General features: G+C 44.3%; 2 protein-coding genes across 3 annotated transcripts in view; one reads left to right on the top strand and one right to left on the bottom strand.

Moving 5' to 3' along the window:
- The window catches only part of Col19a1 (collagen type XIX alpha 1 chain), a 296,825-nt gene extending 286,784 nt beyond the window's left edge, over positions 1–10,041 (top strand). For both annotated transcript variants that reach the window (XM_033756533.1, XM_033756532.1), the window contains 4 exons: positions 1,475–1,603; positions 7,612–7,689; positions 7,829–7,892; positions 8,079–10,041. In XM_033756533.1, the coding sequence (XP_033612424.1) occupies positions 1,475–1,603; positions 7,612–7,689; positions 7,829–7,892; positions 8,079–8,133 (326 nt within the window). In that variant the 3' untranslated portion in view covers positions 8,134–10,041. The remainder of the gene's footprint in view (positions 1–1,474; positions 1,604–7,611; positions 7,690–7,828; positions 7,893–8,078) is intronic.
- A 6,688-nt stretch (positions 10,042–16,729) lies between these two features.
- Positions 16,730–17,447, bottom strand: part of Col9a1 (collagen type IX alpha 1 chain) — a 107,847-nt gene continuing 107,129 nt past the window's right edge. The window contains exon 38 of the mRNA XM_033756841.1: positions 16,730–17,447. This exon is cut by the window's right edge and continues 9 nt beyond it. Within this exon, the coding sequence (XP_033612732.1) occupies positions 17,321–17,447 (127 nt within the window). The 3' untranslated portion in view covers positions 16,730–17,320.

Raw genomic sequence — 17,447 nt, 5'->3', positions numbered from 1 at the left:
CCCTGACCGAACCAAGGCCTCACTAACGAAAACGCCAACCGTGAAATAACCAGATAGGGAAGATACATAAAATGCCTTCCTTTAAAAATAAAAAGTAGTTGTTGACAGTGAATTGTTACTGTAGAACTTAAATAACAACACCATGATGAAGCCAGTGACTATCTTTTGCCACTCGTACTGGAGATTAAACCCAGGGCCTTCAACAGAGCTGCATCTTCAGCCCTTTTTATTTTTTGTTTTTTAATTTTGGGACAGGGTCTTGCTAAGTCGGCCAAGCTGGGCTCAAACTTCCCATCCTCCTGTCCCAGGCTCCCAGAGTGCTGGGATTGCAGGCGTGCACCATGACTCTTTTCAATAAATAAACCTACTAATAACGCATTTGTGCTCAGGTATAACAACCTTCAATACTACGAGTTGTCTGTTATTGCATGAAAACTACTTAGAAATTGAGGCTTAAAACCACTCATATTCGTCAGCTCACATTTTCTGCAGGTTGAGGTTGGAGGGCAGCTTATTCAGAGTCCAGGTGAGGGGTGAGGTTGGTCAGGTGTCGCTCAGGGCTGCAGCTGTCCACAGGCCTCCAACGTCACGTGGCTGTGGGCTCGGGCCTCCCGGATGTTCTCTCCACTGTGGCCTCCCCGACAGTGAGCAGCCAGAAAGGGTGCGCAGAAAGCCCTGGCGCGTTTTATTACCTATTCTCTCCAGTTCCACCTCAATTCTGCTTTCCTTTTATTAACAAGAAATAAGAAATCCAGCCCTTGCTTAAAAATAGAGGCAATGAGGCAGGTGCGGCAGCACACACCTGTAATAACAACACTTTGAGAGACTGAGGCAGGAGGGCCACAAGTTCGGGTCTTTCCTGGCAACTTAGGGATGTTCTGTCTTAAAATAAAAAGGGGCTAGGGATGTCACTTAGAGGTAGGGTGACCTGGGTTCTACCCCCAGTACCTCCAAAATTAAGTAACCCCCAACCTTAATGAACTTGTGATGTTTTTTGGGGGGTTACCGGGGATCAAACTCAGGACTTTGCACTAGCAAGGCAGGCGGCTGCACCACTGAGCTAAATCCCTAGCCCTTGTGAACATAATTTAAATCATCATACACTTTCACAGCATTGCTGGGAAGGGTCTTACAAGTCATCAAAGCCATTTTTTCATGGGACCTTAAATTCTTTGCACCAGTCAGCAGGGGAAGTTAATTCGGTTTCAGTCTAGCTTTCCATCTACTGGACTGCTGCATCTCAGGGGTACCAGAGACCCTTAGCCCCTCTCAGCAACATAGCCCTTCTGCCTCTATCCCAACAGTTTGGGTAGCTGACTCCATAGGTCTCCTCCCCGCAAAACCAGTCAGACCATTTGTAAATTAGACGCGCTTGGAGTGAAAACTTGATTATGTAACTTTTTATAACATAGTCAAAATTTTGCCATAAAACTTCCATTCTATAGTATTTTCTTTCTTTCTTTCATAAATGAAGAGAGGATGGCTGTGTTTCTGTCCCAGCTCAAGCTGCCGGCAGCAATGTTGGCAGCCCAAGCTCACGGGAGGCCTGGGCCCCCCGGGAAGGATGGGCTACCCGGGCCACCAGGAGACCCTGGACCCCAAGGTAAGTCCTGCCAGGGGAAGACTTCTTTCCTAGATTTGTGACATGATAATTCCAGTTCGGAGAATATATATGTCATATACGATACGTGATATGGAATATCTTGCTAATATTTAATTTTTTAAAAGCAGATATTTAAGGTACAAATTGAAAACTGGTGACCTGCTACTTGAAATGCATTTTAATACTTAGGATAGCAGTAACAGCACTGAGGTATGTTTATTTCCTTATGTAGGGATCCTAGAGGTGTCTGTGTCTCCTTTTACTGTTAGGCCGTAAGACTTAAGTGTCTTAGGCTCTACTACAAATAATCATTTAGGTCTAAAGTATATGTTGGGGAAAATTTAGAACCCTTCTGTGATAGTAGAGCTTGTGGACAGTAACTTTTCAACTTGAATTGCTCATGTTGCTTCTAAAGGTATTAAAGCCAAATTTTATTTACATTGGCAAGAAAAAAAAATCATTCCACTAATGACAAGAAAAGTGAGCTCAAATTTGACTACTGGTAGAAGTATGGTTAGCAGTCCGTGAAGCTGCCAAGTAGACCTGGGTTCAGAAGATTCATAAATTCTGGTAAGGAAATAGCAATTTAGAGTAGATAGCACAAACTATTGAAAAGAAAAATACACTAAGAAACCGCCCATGCCAAAACTATTCCTAGGAATTTGGGCGAGGGCACAGGGCTGTTACCTCCGTGAGTTTGCCTTGAATTCTGCTCCAGAATCCATTTTCAGGTACTGTCTACTCAGAATTCCCCCCAGCAGGTTCCGCTTGGGAAGACTGCACTGCGTCTTCTCTGGAACACGGTGCACAGACATGGAAAAGCGGCCCCCGGCAAGCCAGTTTCCACGGGCCGAGGCAGGACAGGGAAGCAGCGCGGAGAAGTGTGAGAGCTCCCGGGGCGCGCGCCCAGGGCTCGGCAGGACTCACCAGATGAGGCAGGAGAGGAGCAGTGACCAGGACCCGGGGAACCCTGCGGTGGGGCTGTCCCTCCTGGGTGGTGAGCCAAGGCAGCGCCTCCACTCCCGACTGCTCTTAGGGAAGAGGGCGGGTGGCGCTGGAGAAGGCGGAACTTCGCTGCGCTGAGCTGGCTGATGAGAGAGGAGGAGACTTAAGGCCAAATGAGGCACATCCGATCCCATCGGAACTTCGCTGCGCTGAGCTGGCTGATGAGAGAGGAGGACCTCGCGGTCCTATCCGGCTGGCGGGCTGAGTGGCGGTGCTTTACCCGGAGACTGCAGAGGAGGAGACTTAAGGCCAAATGAGGCACATCCGATCCCCACACCTAGCCACGCGGCGCTTTCCAGGTGTCCTTGTGGGATCTCTCCACACCTGGTGGGCAATCCTTGTGCAGCGCCTGGTATCCACAGCTGAACAGCTAGAGGGGGTGGCTTCCCGAGGCCCCCGTGCTGATTACCAAACTTGAGGCGATGAAGGAAAACACACGTCACCTGATTATCGTGGACTACGAGGGTCAGCTGAGGCTAAATAGGGCATCGGGCACAAGATCCATCTGGTCTCAGTGTTCAGCCTCCAGATCATTCCAGTCTTTGTTAACTGGATACTCTGGTCCTCCTTCTCTTAGATCGTAAGGATGCTTGACAGATGGTTGAAGGGATGAAACAATGCAGAATCGGGTTCCTCCTTTGTACAGGGTGGTAATTGTTTTTTACTAGTTGCGTCTGTTCTGAAGACAGAGCATGTGAGGAAGGGAACAAAGATCTTGAAAGCCCATCTGGTGGTGCCTCCCTCCATGTGAGGAATGAGCGCTGTTGATACCAGTGGGAGCCGGGCGTGGTGGCGCACACCTGTAATCCCAGCACTCAGGAGGCTGAGGCAGGAGGATCGATCGCTGTGAGTTCGAGACCAGCCTGGGCTACATAGTGAGTTCCAGGTCAGTCTCAACTATGTAATGAGACCTGTCTCAAAAAAACTAATAAAATAAAATATAAAATAAAAGAGATACCAGTGGGAGAAGCATTCTGAACAGATCCTTCAAACACTGTTGACTCCACAGACCAAAACAATGCAGAATTGGGATGATCAAGGAAAACAGCTCCCACACTCTGATCTGGCTCCCGGCCCCTCCCAGGTGTTGGGAAAGCTGGTCTGGAAGGCTCTGGGTCACAGGCAATGGGGTCGCCTTGTTTGCGTTATTCCCGAAGAGGTGACCGTTGATGTCTTACTGAATGCAAAAGCATTTCCAGAGGGTTTTACTTCAGCCATTCTGGAGCGTCTGAGTATTATCTTCTCGCCTGCAGTGGGAGGAGACTTTCCCTGGTGTTCCTGGTTCACACTGCAGGTCTGCAGCCTGAGCCTGCCTCCTGGTGCCCCAAGGGAGAGCCTGTGTTCCACTCAGACCAAGGAGGCCCGGGGAACATCACCCAGCTGGGCTCTCCTCTCTAAATAGGAGAGGCAGACTTGTCCACCAGACATTACCTTCGTGGGTGAATTGAGAAGGAGCTTTAAACCTTTGCAGAACACAAGTGGTTCTCCACCACTGTGAACCTTTGGGAAGAGACTCCACACTGAAAAGCCCTGTTTATGTCCAGAGGAGCCCCCGGTAGGGTTAATAGAGAAAAAAAAAGAGAAAAGATACACCTACTCCAGTTTTTGAAGTTTTTGAAGGACAACACTGCAAGCAGCCGTTCCTACGTTTTCATTTGAAGCGTAGCTGCTTCTGGCTTGTAAATGAAGGAAAGCCGTCTGTAGTTTGTCACCCGCCAGCCCACAGGGTACTTATGTCATAGGCACACGTGGGGCCTTTCAGATCTGTCAGCAGAGGCACCTTTGGAAGTGGGAGAGGAGGCAGGAGGGAGGCCGTGGGACGGATTCACACAGGGCAGTGCGGAAGCCACAGACACGGGGACTTGTTCCCTCCCCACAGGCCAGCCGTGCCCTCCACCTGGCCCGTTTGTCCTGTGTACTTGTAGAGGTATGATTGTACAGTTCTAGAAGTAAATTTTCCTGCTGGAAAAATCCAGTCTACCCCGGAGAGATTACACCAAGCCCTACCTTTCATCGGCAGTGGCACCATGACCAGCCTGCCGGGGCCATTCCAGCCCTGCTGTCCTGCACAAGGTGCTGTGATGCTCCTACCCTGGGCCCTGAGAGGCTGTGGAATCCACGTCTCCTCCAAATGTGGAGATACTTGCCCTGCAGGAGGACAAAGCTGCATTCCAGAAAAGGAGGGCGTTCCTGTCTGGAGTTCTGTCACGATGCAATTCTAAAAGAAGACCCTATGGCTTTACAGCAGTCCTAATTAAAGAGGGTGGGACCTCACTGGAAAAGTCAAGGGGTGAAAGATCTCCCATGTGCCTGCAGTTCTGTTCTTTTAGCTCTTGCTACCAGGTAGTTATTAGTCTAACGAACTGAGAAATTTGTACAAAGAAATGGTTACATTTGACAGGGGGAGGAGAAATGTGACCTCATACAACTACACAAGTTATTGTTTCTTGTCACGTGACATTACATGGATTGCAAGCCATGTGGAATAATATATTTTGGCATATACTAAAATCTGAGGACTGATTTTCAGCATAAAGAAGGTTTTTTCAATATGTATGGTTCATTTGCAATTATCATATTTTCCAAAGTTATATATCTTTACTTATTTTTCTTCCCCACTTTAGCCTGTTATACTCAGCCTGAGTACTTACCTTATAGTCTTTGTGTAACGGTAAGACCTGCATTGAGCTATCCCATAAACCTCAGGTCATAGATGCAATTTTACTCTGGAAATGTTTAAATGATGGATTTGGAAGTGACCCTAGGTACAAACATCTTACCTTGCTGCTCAGACATGTTACATTAAAGGCGCTTATGTCAAAGGAATCCGGGAGAAGCTTTACACACGGATACACGTGTTAGAGCCCTTTCTCTCTAGGGTCTAGGACCACTGAACACCTTAAACACAGTTTTCAGACGTGAATGTGTGAAGACATCCAGCTCGATTCATTTCCAGTACGCACCCCACCGTATCTCTGCAGCATGTCTTTTTCTTCCGGTATTTTCACTTTTATGGTCAGATCTCATCTTGAACACAAAGAACTCCCAGTGTGGTGCCTGTGTGTCTGGTGGGATTCAGACCGCCATGTGGTCAGGTCAGAACAGAGACGGGGCTGATCCCTGGGCCCTGAGAGGCTGTGGAATCCACGTCTCCTCCAAATGTGGAGATACTTGCCCTGCAGGAGGACAAAGCTGCATTCCAGAAAAGGAGGGCGTTCCTGTCTGGAGTTCTGTCACGATGCAATTCTAAAAGAAGACCCTATGGCTTTACAGCAGTCCTAATTAAAGAGGGTGGGACCTCACTGGAAAAGTCAAGGGGTGAAAGATCTCCCATGTGCCTGCAGTTCTGTTCTTTTAGCTCTTGCTACCAGGTAGTTATTAGTCTAACGAACTGAGAAATTTGTACAAAGAAATGGTTACATTTGACAGGGGGAGGAGAAATGTGACCTCATACAACTACACAAGTTATTGTTTCTTGTCACGTGACATTACATGGATTGCAAGCCATGTGGAATAATATATTTTGGCATATACTAAAATCTGAGGACTGATTTTCAGCATAAAGAAGGTTTTTTCAATATGTATGGTTCATTTGCAATTATCATATTTTCCAAAGTTATATATCTTTACTTATTTTTCTTTCTTCCCCACTTTAGCCTGTTATACTCAGCCTGAGTACTTACCTTATAGTCTTTGTGTAACGGTAAGACCTGCATTGAGCTATCCCATAAACCTCAGGTCATAGATGCAATTTTACTCTGGAAATGTTTAAATGATGGATTTGGAAGTGACCCTAGGTACAAACATCTTACCTTGCTGCTCAGACATGTTACATTAAAGGCGCTTATGTCAAAGGAATCCGGGAGAAGCTTTACACACGGATACACGTGTTAGAGCCCTTTCTCTCTAGGGTCTAGGACCACTGAACATCTTAAACACAGTTTTCAGATGTGAATGTGTGAAGACATCCAGCTCGATTCATTTCCAGTACGCACCCCACCATATCTCTGCAGCATGTCTTTTTCTTCCGGTATTTTCACTTTTATGGTCAGATCTCATCTTGAACACAAAGAACTCCCAGTGTGGTGCCTGTGTGTCTGGTAGGATTCAGACCGCCATGTGGTCAGGTCAGAACAGAGACGGGGCTGGCTTCCCAGCAGCGAGAACTAATTGATCACAACGCTGCATTAAATTTCCTCCTGCTGCCATGCTCCGCGTTTCGTCATGAAATTATTTAATAAAAGCTCCATGGGTTGGGTTTTTTCCTACTGGCCTCTGACATGGAGTGGGGGTTACCATCCCTGAATCCATCCAGTCCTCGATTCGCAACAAACCTTTCATTTTCCTGCCTGAATACTTGTAGGTTTTGTTTTTATTCTTTAAGATGCTGCATACATTACTATAACAAAACAGAAACTGGCTTCTTGAAACATAGTGTTGCTGTTGATTTTTTGTAAAAGGTATATTATTGTTGTTGTTATTATTATTATTGTAGTCAGTCGCTGAAACGAAGAGGAGCTGACACATATGTCCATGGTCCTGCTGTCATTGATTGAATATCACCAGCTGTTTGTTCCTTCCTTCTGGGGCTGAGGTCCAGATTCTTAAATGATCCTGCCCTAATACTGAGCAGGCTCCTCTCTGCATTCTTCTCATTTAGCCCACAGCTAGGCTCTGGCCAGAATTCCTGCTGAAGAGGGTTCACACACCTTGTCAGAGCTATGTGAAAGAAGATAGGATCCGTGGGAGTCATTTAGGTGCCAAAACGCTCACTATCCAAAGTTGGACTAGTTGGGACTTTTTTACATTAGCTACACATTTTGAAGATCCTCCTTACCTAATCGGACTTGCAAGTCCAAAGTGTGGTTAATGCAAAACGGATAACTAATATATGATTTATGTAAAGAAATTACATAAACATCATAGACTCGGAAAATAGCCAAAATGCGTTGCATTGACACAGACCGACCATTCTCAACTGCTCTCTCTTTTCAATCTCTCAGGGTACCGAGGACAGAAAGGAGAAAGAGGGGAACCTGGAATCGGGTTGCCAGGGAGCCCAGGTCTTCCTGGGACTTCAGGTAATGGTGACACTGCCTTTGCGACACTAGGCTCAAAATGGGACCCGTCTTCCCTGCAGTCCTCATGTTAAATGGTGGCTGGAGGGAAAGAGGTCCCCGTGCGTCCTCTGCATTCTGATGAGATCTTTTATTTTATCAGCACTAGGCTCCCCGGGTGCCCCAGGGCCCCAGGGCCCCCCAGGACCCAGTGGAAGATGTAACCCCTCGATGGGATGTGTAGTGACTGGAAAACCAACCTATTTGCCTCAGAGATGAACAGGATCAGCAAATGCATTTTGCGAAGGTGACGGACGCCCCACAGCTCCTTTGGAGACGTTTCCTCAAAGGCCACAGGCTACGTGGGCCCTTGGCAGTTGACACAGGAGCCACCACTCATTCCCACGCTTGCTCGAGGACTGCCTGCATCCTGGGGCCCATGCCCATCAGCGGACAGGCGGAACGTGAGCACGCGTCAGGAAGGCTTGCTCCCTGGCCACACCTCCCTGCCACAGGGGCACACTTGGTTCTGTGCAACCCTCGTCTTGCGGGCTGCGTTGTTGTTCTGTTTCCTGGTGCAAGCCAGACACTGAAGCAACAGTCCGGATCCTGACACGACAATAATGTCACATCGGTAGCTGCAGGTTTTTCCAAATTCATTCTGTTTGTTTCCTTTATCATTTCTACAATTTTTATTTGGAGTTTTATATGAAATATGCAAACATCTTGTTATTAGTTCCTTGAAGTCACATCATATGATTTGACAGACTGCTGATGATGTACACTTCTCAGACTCATCAGCATGCGCTGACCTTGGGCATCTGGATTTTAAACCTTCAGACTTTTACTGAAGTTTCCTTAGGGTTTCAATTTACTATCATTGTTAACAATATTGTCAGTTTTTTGCAGATAGCTCATTGCTCCTGTTGAGTTTTTGACTGCTTTTTAAGACAAGAATTTTCATCCTCCTGCATCCCTCCTACTTATGCAGAAAATATACATAGGCAATAAGAACTTCATTTTGTGACTTATGTTTTGGAAATAATACAGGTGATTATTTCATCAGGAAACCTAAAACTCACCATAGCCAACAAAAAAGTGATTTTGTGATTCTTTGTGATGAGCTCAAGATGAAGCAATCACCACTGGCATGAATACGTACTTCATGAGGGGGAAAAGGAACAAATTCAGATTGTTTAGGATTTCCACAAGAAAACCTGACATTCTGGTCTCTTTCTCTTTGATGAGCAATGAAAGCTGTTTCCCCTAATAACTGTTCCTCGGCACTCATGGAGCCTAAATAGCCTGGCAAGACAGTTGGGCCCCGCAGCCATATTCTTCTGAGCCCATGACCCTCGGACTTCAAGACAAGAGCTGGCCATCAAGGGCCGGGGATGTAGCTCAGTGGCCCTGCGCCTGCCTGGCAAGTGGAAGGTCCTGAGTTCGATCCCCGGTACTGGAAAACAAACAAACAACAACAAAAGAATTGGCCATCAAAAGAAACGATGGGATGTGTAGTGACTGGAAAACCAACCTATTTGCCTCAGAGATGAACAGGATCAGCAAACGCATTTTGCGAAGGTGACGGACGCCCCACAGCTCCTTTGGAGAAGTTTCCTCAAAGGCCACAGGCTACGTGGTCCCTTGGCAGTTGACACAGGAGCCACCACTCGTTCCCACGCTTGGCCTCAGAAAGGAAACAGAAAGCAGGTCACCAAGCAAATTACCACACAGTGTCTCAGCGCCTGCCTGGACATCATCTGGGGACACCCGGGCTGACAGCCACTGAGGGCGAGCACACCCACGTGAGGCCATGGCTGGGGTCCAGCTGGCAGGTCCCACACACGCGGACAGCATCGCCACCAGAGGCCTCGGTCTCTGCAGTCAGTTCTCACCTCTGCAAGGCGCGTGACGGGTTGGCACCTGAGCACCGTACAGCAGGACGATTGCTTTCGTCTGTGACTGAAAACAGTGCAAGCAAAGCACGCCCACCGAAACTGGAAAAAGCTGTGCATAGAGCTAAGCCTGGGATGCGCGCCTCAAGGCAGGCAGGGTTGGTTCCAGTGCACCCAGGATTCGAACTGGTTTCCGTCACAGCTGAGTGGACTGCTGGCCAGGCACGGTCTCGTGGCTGTGCATACTTACACCCTCGGCTATTACATATCGAATTTGGCTGCGTATTTAATTCCATGTTTATTTATTTTATTTTCCAAGGTTATGTGAACTGTTTTCAACTTTGAATTGATTTTCTTCCTTGCTTTTTTTCCTGTGCAGCAGCTACAATGGTGCTGTGTTTTCAACTTGACATAATTGGAACGTGCATTTGCTTTCTTAGTCAAATGATACTTTACACCCAAAAATGTACATAGGTTTAAAATCTGGTGCTATGTGTATATCTTGAGATTTTAATTTGTTGAATTTTCTGAAAGATTACAACTTATCTGACATATTAATTTACTTGAATTTGTCGTAAAGTTAAACATCTTCATGTTTGCAAAGATTAGTTTTCATATTAATAGGTTATTTATTTTGCTTCTTGGCTAATTCAAAAATATTTTATCATCTTAATGTTTTCACTGGCTCTTTGCTGATAGTGATCATATAGTGTTCATATACACAAAAAGATGCGGCTCGTTTCCTTGCTTTACCAATTTTGTTCATTTTAACTCTGCAGAATACGCCATGCATCATTTCGTGCAAATTGCAGTTAGGGATCTTTCCATTTTAGACTCCTCGGATGCTTAACTGGTTTATTCCTGTATTAAGGGTTTGGATTTATTCTGAGGATTGCATCAGGGAGGAGGTGAGAGGTGCCGCCTGGTGTGTCTTCCAAACTGGCCCAGTGATTCGGCCCATCTTTCGTAACCGGGACATAGACATGAGCTAGAACAACAGGGCTGCGCCCACATCCCTCTCGCCCTTTGCCCTGGCCCAGTTCTGCTCACAAGAAACACTGGGCCCAGCTAACACAGCCCCACGTGAAGCAGAGATCTGGCAGGTGCCCGCTTTCTTTACTACAAAGAAAATAGATAATCTGAGCCCCAAAATAGGGTGGGAAATTTTCCTCTGAATAATGACAGTTGCTAGTTCTCTTGTACCATTTTGTTCCATTCCAAAACATTTGTTTACTCTCAAATAATGTCAGTCGTGCCCACAGCAGGGAAGAATTATTTTCTCTCGTTTCCATACACAACGTAAGTTTCTAAATATAAAATAAGTGTGGGTCCTGTTGATAATATTAGAACTGGCCTTTTTCCCATTTACAAGTATGTTAGAATTCCAGCCTTCAATTTTGTACCAAGATTAACTTACACTTTTAGATAGAAATATTCCTATGTAAAGAGTAAGTTTTAATTTTATCTGTGGCCTTTGGGATGTACAGAAAAAGGGAAGACTAAATCATGCATGTGCTCATTGTTCTGAAGACAGTAGCTGTTACTTCTGACCATCACGCAACACAGCCAGTTTTAGCTTTTCAAGCTCCACTCTTTTTTTTTTTTTTTTTTACTTTTGTAAATAATTTTATTTATGTTTTATTAATTTATATTTTTCCTAATTTAAGCATCTTTACGAAACAGGCACAATAATAGCCTTTGGTTTGTTGGCTGTTTCAATATTATTTCTTCAGTGTGTATATATTTAAATACCTAGTTAGTATGCAAATTAACCATTTGCTACTCTGTATGCTGCCCTCGTATTTTAGTGATTAATATGAAAATATCAGGAAAAATGTTCTCTCTTCACAGACAAGTTAAAAGTATTTAGCTTATCACAAGTAAACAATTTGTCAGTTAATACAATGTCTACGCTCTGTTGTTCAACACGTAGTTTTGCAATTAGACCTGTATAATGCTCGTATTTTTCTATGTCACTATTTACAAAAGATAGTGATACTGTTTTTCAAAATCCCGTTTTTCTCCTCGAGTGCTATTCATATCCTGAGACTGGGCCTCCTGTGGCCCGGGGATCTGTGGATGCTGTTTCAGTGAACCTTCGGACCAGCTCTGCAGATTTGCTGCCTGACTGTGTTCTTTTTCCCAGTTCTCTGTGGCTCCTTCTGAAGACACACGGTGTCTCCTGTGGGGTCCCCAGGGCCACTTCTCGACGCTGCTGAGTATGACGTGGTGTCAGGCACGCACTGCCCTTTCTGTCTCTCCTCTCTCAGGCTACTCAGGTTTCTCAGAGCAAGAGACACACAGAAAAGCTTGACTAGTCTCTTTCACACCCGCACACTTCAAAGTGACTTAGCCCATTGGATGGTATTCATTTGTTAGCTGGCTGATAAAAGTAACTACATTAAAGTTGTCCGGGTGTTAAGTTAAGGGTCTCCAGAAACAGGAGGGATGGTCGTTTCCATTCTGGTTTTCTGATATAGCTGGAGCTATATTCTGAACATCTCACTACACAAAAGCACGCCAGACGAACTGCTCAGCTGATTTGGTTGGACCCAGTGAAGCCCTAGGAGACCACAGCTGATGCATTCAGGCAAGCAGACTAGCGCGGAAAAACAATTTACCTGAAAGATAAGATTGCAAGACCAAAGCTAAGTCTAAGAAAGGCTAAATGGAATAAAATTTCAAGTTCACATTCAACAGAGAGTGACACGGTGCAGGTCAAGGAATTTGTCAGACGTGCGTAATAAAGCGGGCAGTCTCACTAAACTTGGGGGTGGCCACGTAAGATTTAAATGTAATGGAGATGTGTGCGCCCCTTGTTGGAGTAAGCCAAGGAGTGTGAAATACTAGCCCTTTTGCGACTCTTTATTTTGCTGTGTTATTTAAAGGATATTTTGGAGATATTTTTGGCATGTTTATGTATTTAAATTTGTATTGTATTATGGCATATTTTATAACTATTTATTTGTGAGATAACATGAGGGATATGTTTTCCTCCATTTTGCTGGTTTTCTATCTCACCTCACCAGAATCTTTCACGTGTAATTCACTGTACTCATGGTAAGTGGAATGGCACAGCTTTTATTCCAAATCCCAAATGGATGAAAGGCTTTGAGGCCTTGGTTCTCCTATGCATAATGAGCTTGTTGCCTCTCTCAGCAATAAAGGATTTGACCCTAAATCAGGGAATTCTAAGGTGCAGTTATTAATGCCATGTCTACTCTTCCCCACGTCTTGTGGCTGAAGCTCCAACATTTCAGTTCCATTCTGAGAGGCCTCAACCACGATAAAGCCCACAGTGTTCCCTCACAAGGTCAGCCTCAGACATCGGTAACTGGACCTGGTCTCCTGCGGGGGTCACAGGCAGACAGTGCTGGGAACTGTGGTTTTATTTGTCACAAAAACCATGAATCAGTCTGTAGGCATTAAACGTATTACCCATCTCTCTAGTCACTCATGATAAGCCTAGTCTAGTGATTTCAGGTAAGAATTTTAAGCAGAAACAAAAACCAGAGTGGGCAGTCTTTTGAGATGTTTGTCCCCCTGAATGAGGGCCTCACTAAAATCACTTAAGACTTTTTGATGTAAAGGTCCCTGTGTGAGGTAAGAAATATCACAATTAACTTTTCTCAGAATCTAAGCTCTTAAATCATTAATGATCACACAGGCCCACAGGTACTTCAAATGCATAGCGTATTTTCTTAACAGAAATTAACTACATAAAAACATGCCAGTGGATTTCTGGTTTCTTTGGAATGGATGATGACTTGCATAGTGTTTGACTCTTGTCTTGAGATCCTCTTACGATAAATCAGCGAGGGGCTAGTTGTCTTTGCACACTTTATTTTTGAGATTGATTTGAATTTGTCTTCGGCCACCAAGTCAAAAATTTACGTTCAGGAAATGAGCAAATTCCCCTCATTCATCCTGTCTCCAGTCAGTCTTTGATAAATTGGCATCAAGGGTGAGATGTGAAGGCGCGTTACACAGAAAACTAGTGCCAACCGCCAGACAGTAACATGAAAAATAAGAATCCATGAACATCCTCTTCCTGATAACCAGACCTCTGATATCACACCACCGTGATCATTAAATCGCACTTGAGCAGGTGTATTTATACACATTTGGATTTCGTATTTACTGAGCCCAATGTACTTCATGCTGCCCTATCGGATAGGACAAGTTCAAGAAGGAAGACTAAATATGCAACAGAAGAGAACCTTACCATATAAAGAGAGTTTGGCCTGTGTTTCCCTAACCCAAATAGTCTTTAAAAAGAAATGTAGAATCATTTCTGTGCTCAAATCGTCCATGGCTTGTAGACAAGGTAAATAATGTGCTAGCATTTCTTTCTTTCTCTCACAATATTCCTTCACTCCTTTTGCCAATACCACCAACAAATGTTTAAATCTACTGTTCTTGATATCTGAAATGATCTGACATGTCTCTAGTGATTCTCCACCTAGGCTGATTTATTTTTAAACTTGGCAATTTTTGTACCTCAAAACACCATAATAGCCATAAATAAATAAATAGATAATTACAGGTGATCTTCTAAAGCAGGGATTTATATTAATTAAGCTCCTTTCAGGATACAAGTAATCAGATCTTACTAGTGATGCTTAAGAATAGCAATAACAGTTTAGCCAGCTTGAAATGTAGAGTATTTCAAGCCAGTCACCTAAGTTGGTATGACTACTCTTTCATCTCATACTGTGAGACAGAAAGACAACTGTCCAAAACCATGCTGGTAATTTTGTGTGCTCAGTCAGGCTGGGAAGTGATTTCCACAGTTCGTAGCCAACCTGTCAGATATTCAGGAGGAAAACCATAGCATACTGCCATAAAAGCACCAACTACAAATAAATCAGAACGCATTTGCTCTTGATGAATATGCTAATTTTGAACCCACTTGAATGATTTACACATTCCTCTCTCTGCAAGCGTTCCCACTGACAACTTCATCCAACTTTCAGAAAGTAGGTTGAGGAGGATTGGACTTCATTTTGCTAGAGAGACATTGTTAGTCTAATGCAATAGTTTTCGGCTCTCTTTCGTGGAGATTGTGGGGCACTTCTCTTTGCAATTTCCTACTCAAGTATTTAGTGCTTCTGTAAGCCATTTTACTTACCTGAAATTTAGAGTGGGCTGTTCCCATCATTTGAATATGCTTGTTTTACATAATCTCTCTGTAGGTGGTTGTTTCCAGTGTCACTTACTGTATTTTACAGCTTGTTCTACAGCCTTGATATGCATCAGATTTGTAAAACAGTTGAGTGAACTGTTCTTTGAAACTTTATTTTTTTAAATTTTCTTATGAATATGATATTACAGAACTGAGAAACATGTTTGATTATCTGATTTTTTTTCTTTGTTGTATTCGATTGTGTCACTCCAATTCAAATAAAAGCACTTTGGCGAAAGATAATTTCTTTGAGCTTTTTGGATTACATATCACAGCTCCTGAACAAGTGTGCCATCTTTATAAAGTTTAAGAGACTATAGCAGATACTTCTAATTCCAAAAATTATCTTCCAGGCAAGAGGAAAAACATTCTTCCTCTGAGTAAATCACATTGATCTCTGGAGCCCAGAGGGAATCTTTCTATTGAAATACAGTTCATGCTAAAAGCATAAAGGCTGGAAACAATTCGAAAGAAATTCAAATACAGATCACGTAATGATTTATCAAACAACTCCGATAGAATTTTAAAAATACAGAAAATATGTGTGAGGAGACTGATATAAAAATCCTTCTAGGGCTTGGGCCCCCTTGACTTGAGAGAATTGAGTTGCATAAACTTGCTGAAAATATTGACCGTGTTATTCTTACCTGGCACAGAAAGAAATTCAATAAGGACAGCAAAACACAAAGTGTAGGAATAACTTCTGGGGTTTTTGTTTTGTTTTGTTTTGTTTTTAGCAGAGCAGGGTAACTATTGGGTAAGATAATCAATGGTGTATTTCAAAGTAACTAGAAGAGTACAAAATTCCCAACACATAAACATAGTGAATGCTTAAAGAGATGGAAATGTCTTATTACCCTGATTTAATTGTTGCACACAGTATATATACCTGTATCGAGTTACCAGAACGCATCCCATAAAAGCGAACAGCTGGTATGTATGAATTAAAAAAGAGAACTCCGTGCTTTAGCTGAGCTGCTTTGTGAAATGTATAAGAAGTGTGTTATTCTTACCTGGCACAGAAAGAAATTCAATAAGGACAGCAAAACACAAAGTGTAGGAATAACTTCTGGGGTTTTTGTTTTGTTTTGTTTTGTTTTTAGCAGAGCAGGGTAACTATTGGGTAAGATAATCAATGGTGTATTTCAAAGTAACTAGAAGAGTACAAAATTCCCAACACATAAACATAGTGAATGCTTAAAGAGATGGAAATGTCTTATTACCCTGATTTAATTGTTGCACACAGTATATATACCTGTATCGAGTTACCAGAACGCATCCCATAAAAGCGAACAGCTGGTACGTATGAATTAAAAAAGAGAACTCCGTGCTTTAGCTGAGCTGCTTTGTGAAATGCATAAGAAGTGGTGAAACGTCAATCGTTTTGTCGCAAGGAATTTCTGATTGGCAGCTAACCGTGGAGTGAGGCCAGAATTTTTTTTTTTTTTTTTTTGAGACAGGGTCTCCCTATGTAGTTCAGACTGCTCTGGAACTCACTGTGTAGCCCAGGCTGGTCTCGAACTCCTGGTGATCCTCCTGCCTCAGCCTCCCAAGTGCTCGGATTATAGGCGTGTGCCACCACGCCCAGCCAGAAATTCTTAACTAAGAGAACAAGTGAGCCCTCAAAGGGGCCCGTGACATCTTGGGAACACAGCGGCCGGAAACGTGGATCCATCCGTGCACTGTTCCGGGGCAGGTTTGTAGCTTTCATTAGAATTCCGAAACAGTACTCAAAGCTCATTCACACACACACACACACACACACACACACACACACACACACACACACACCCGCGCCACAGGGCAGTACCTTCTGTGTTACAGTAAAGGTTTTCTAAATTCCTTGTACTAAAAAGCACTAATAATAAACGTATATACCTGCAGAAACACCGGTAATTCACAATTTTTTATGTATCTAAATAAGCTCAGTAACTTCACTGGACGTGATTATTTATAAGACATGCAAGAGATTAAGAAACCGTGTTTATTTGTTCTTTGATACAAGCAGCGATGTTACCACAAACCTTTAAAATAAATAACCTCATCAACGAAACTTAGGAGTGCCAGGGTATTAAAACCCCTCTTTGCTTTCACATGGAAGAGTTTCGAAGATCCGCGGGCTTGGGGTACAGCCCACACAGTCCAGCAGAACCCACCCTGGAGAGCGCAGACAGTGAGGGTCTTCAGCACCAGTCCTTCCTGGCCCAGTTTCTTCACGGCCGCTCTAGAAATCCTCTACGGAACTGAATCAGCAACCTAGGACGACTACGTTAAAAATGAAGGTAACTGCCGCAGCTGAGGTAAACAAACGGCTGCTTTTGGGTTTTGGCACAGTGGCCCAACGGTATGTCACATACGTACAGCACGCTTAAAGTCCAAAATTCGGGGACGAGAACTGAAAGTTTACAAGAGAATTTAAACTTCGTTCGCTGGAGACGCCCTATGTTCCCTCCCAGGGAAGGAAAAGGACGCACCGCACAGCACCACTGCCCAGTCTGACCTCGGTCAGGCTGAAGGTCACGCAGGTCAGCTCGGTCCCGGAAGCTCAACCCCAGGGCAGTTTCTGCAGCCCCGCTCACTGGTCAGGGCCTTTGCTGAAAGCTCGCTGACCGGCCTGCAGGGTGCAGGATGCGGGCTCGCAGAAGCCAGGAGGGCCGGGAGGCCCCGGGGGCCCGGGCACACCAGGGACCCCAGCCACCCCC

The sequence above is a fragment of the Fukomys damarensis genome, unplaced genomic scaffold (genome assembly GCF_012274545.1).
Source record: "Fukomys damarensis isolate Sample0158 unplaced genomic scaffold, DMR_v1.0_HiC HiC_scaffold_27, whole genome shotgun sequence".
NCBI lineage: Eukaryota > Metazoa > Chordata > Mammalia > Rodentia > Bathyergidae > Fukomys > Fukomys damarensis.
The sequence above is the reverse complement of the archived record's forward strand: the minus strand, read 5'-3'. Positions and strand labels throughout refer to the sequence as shown.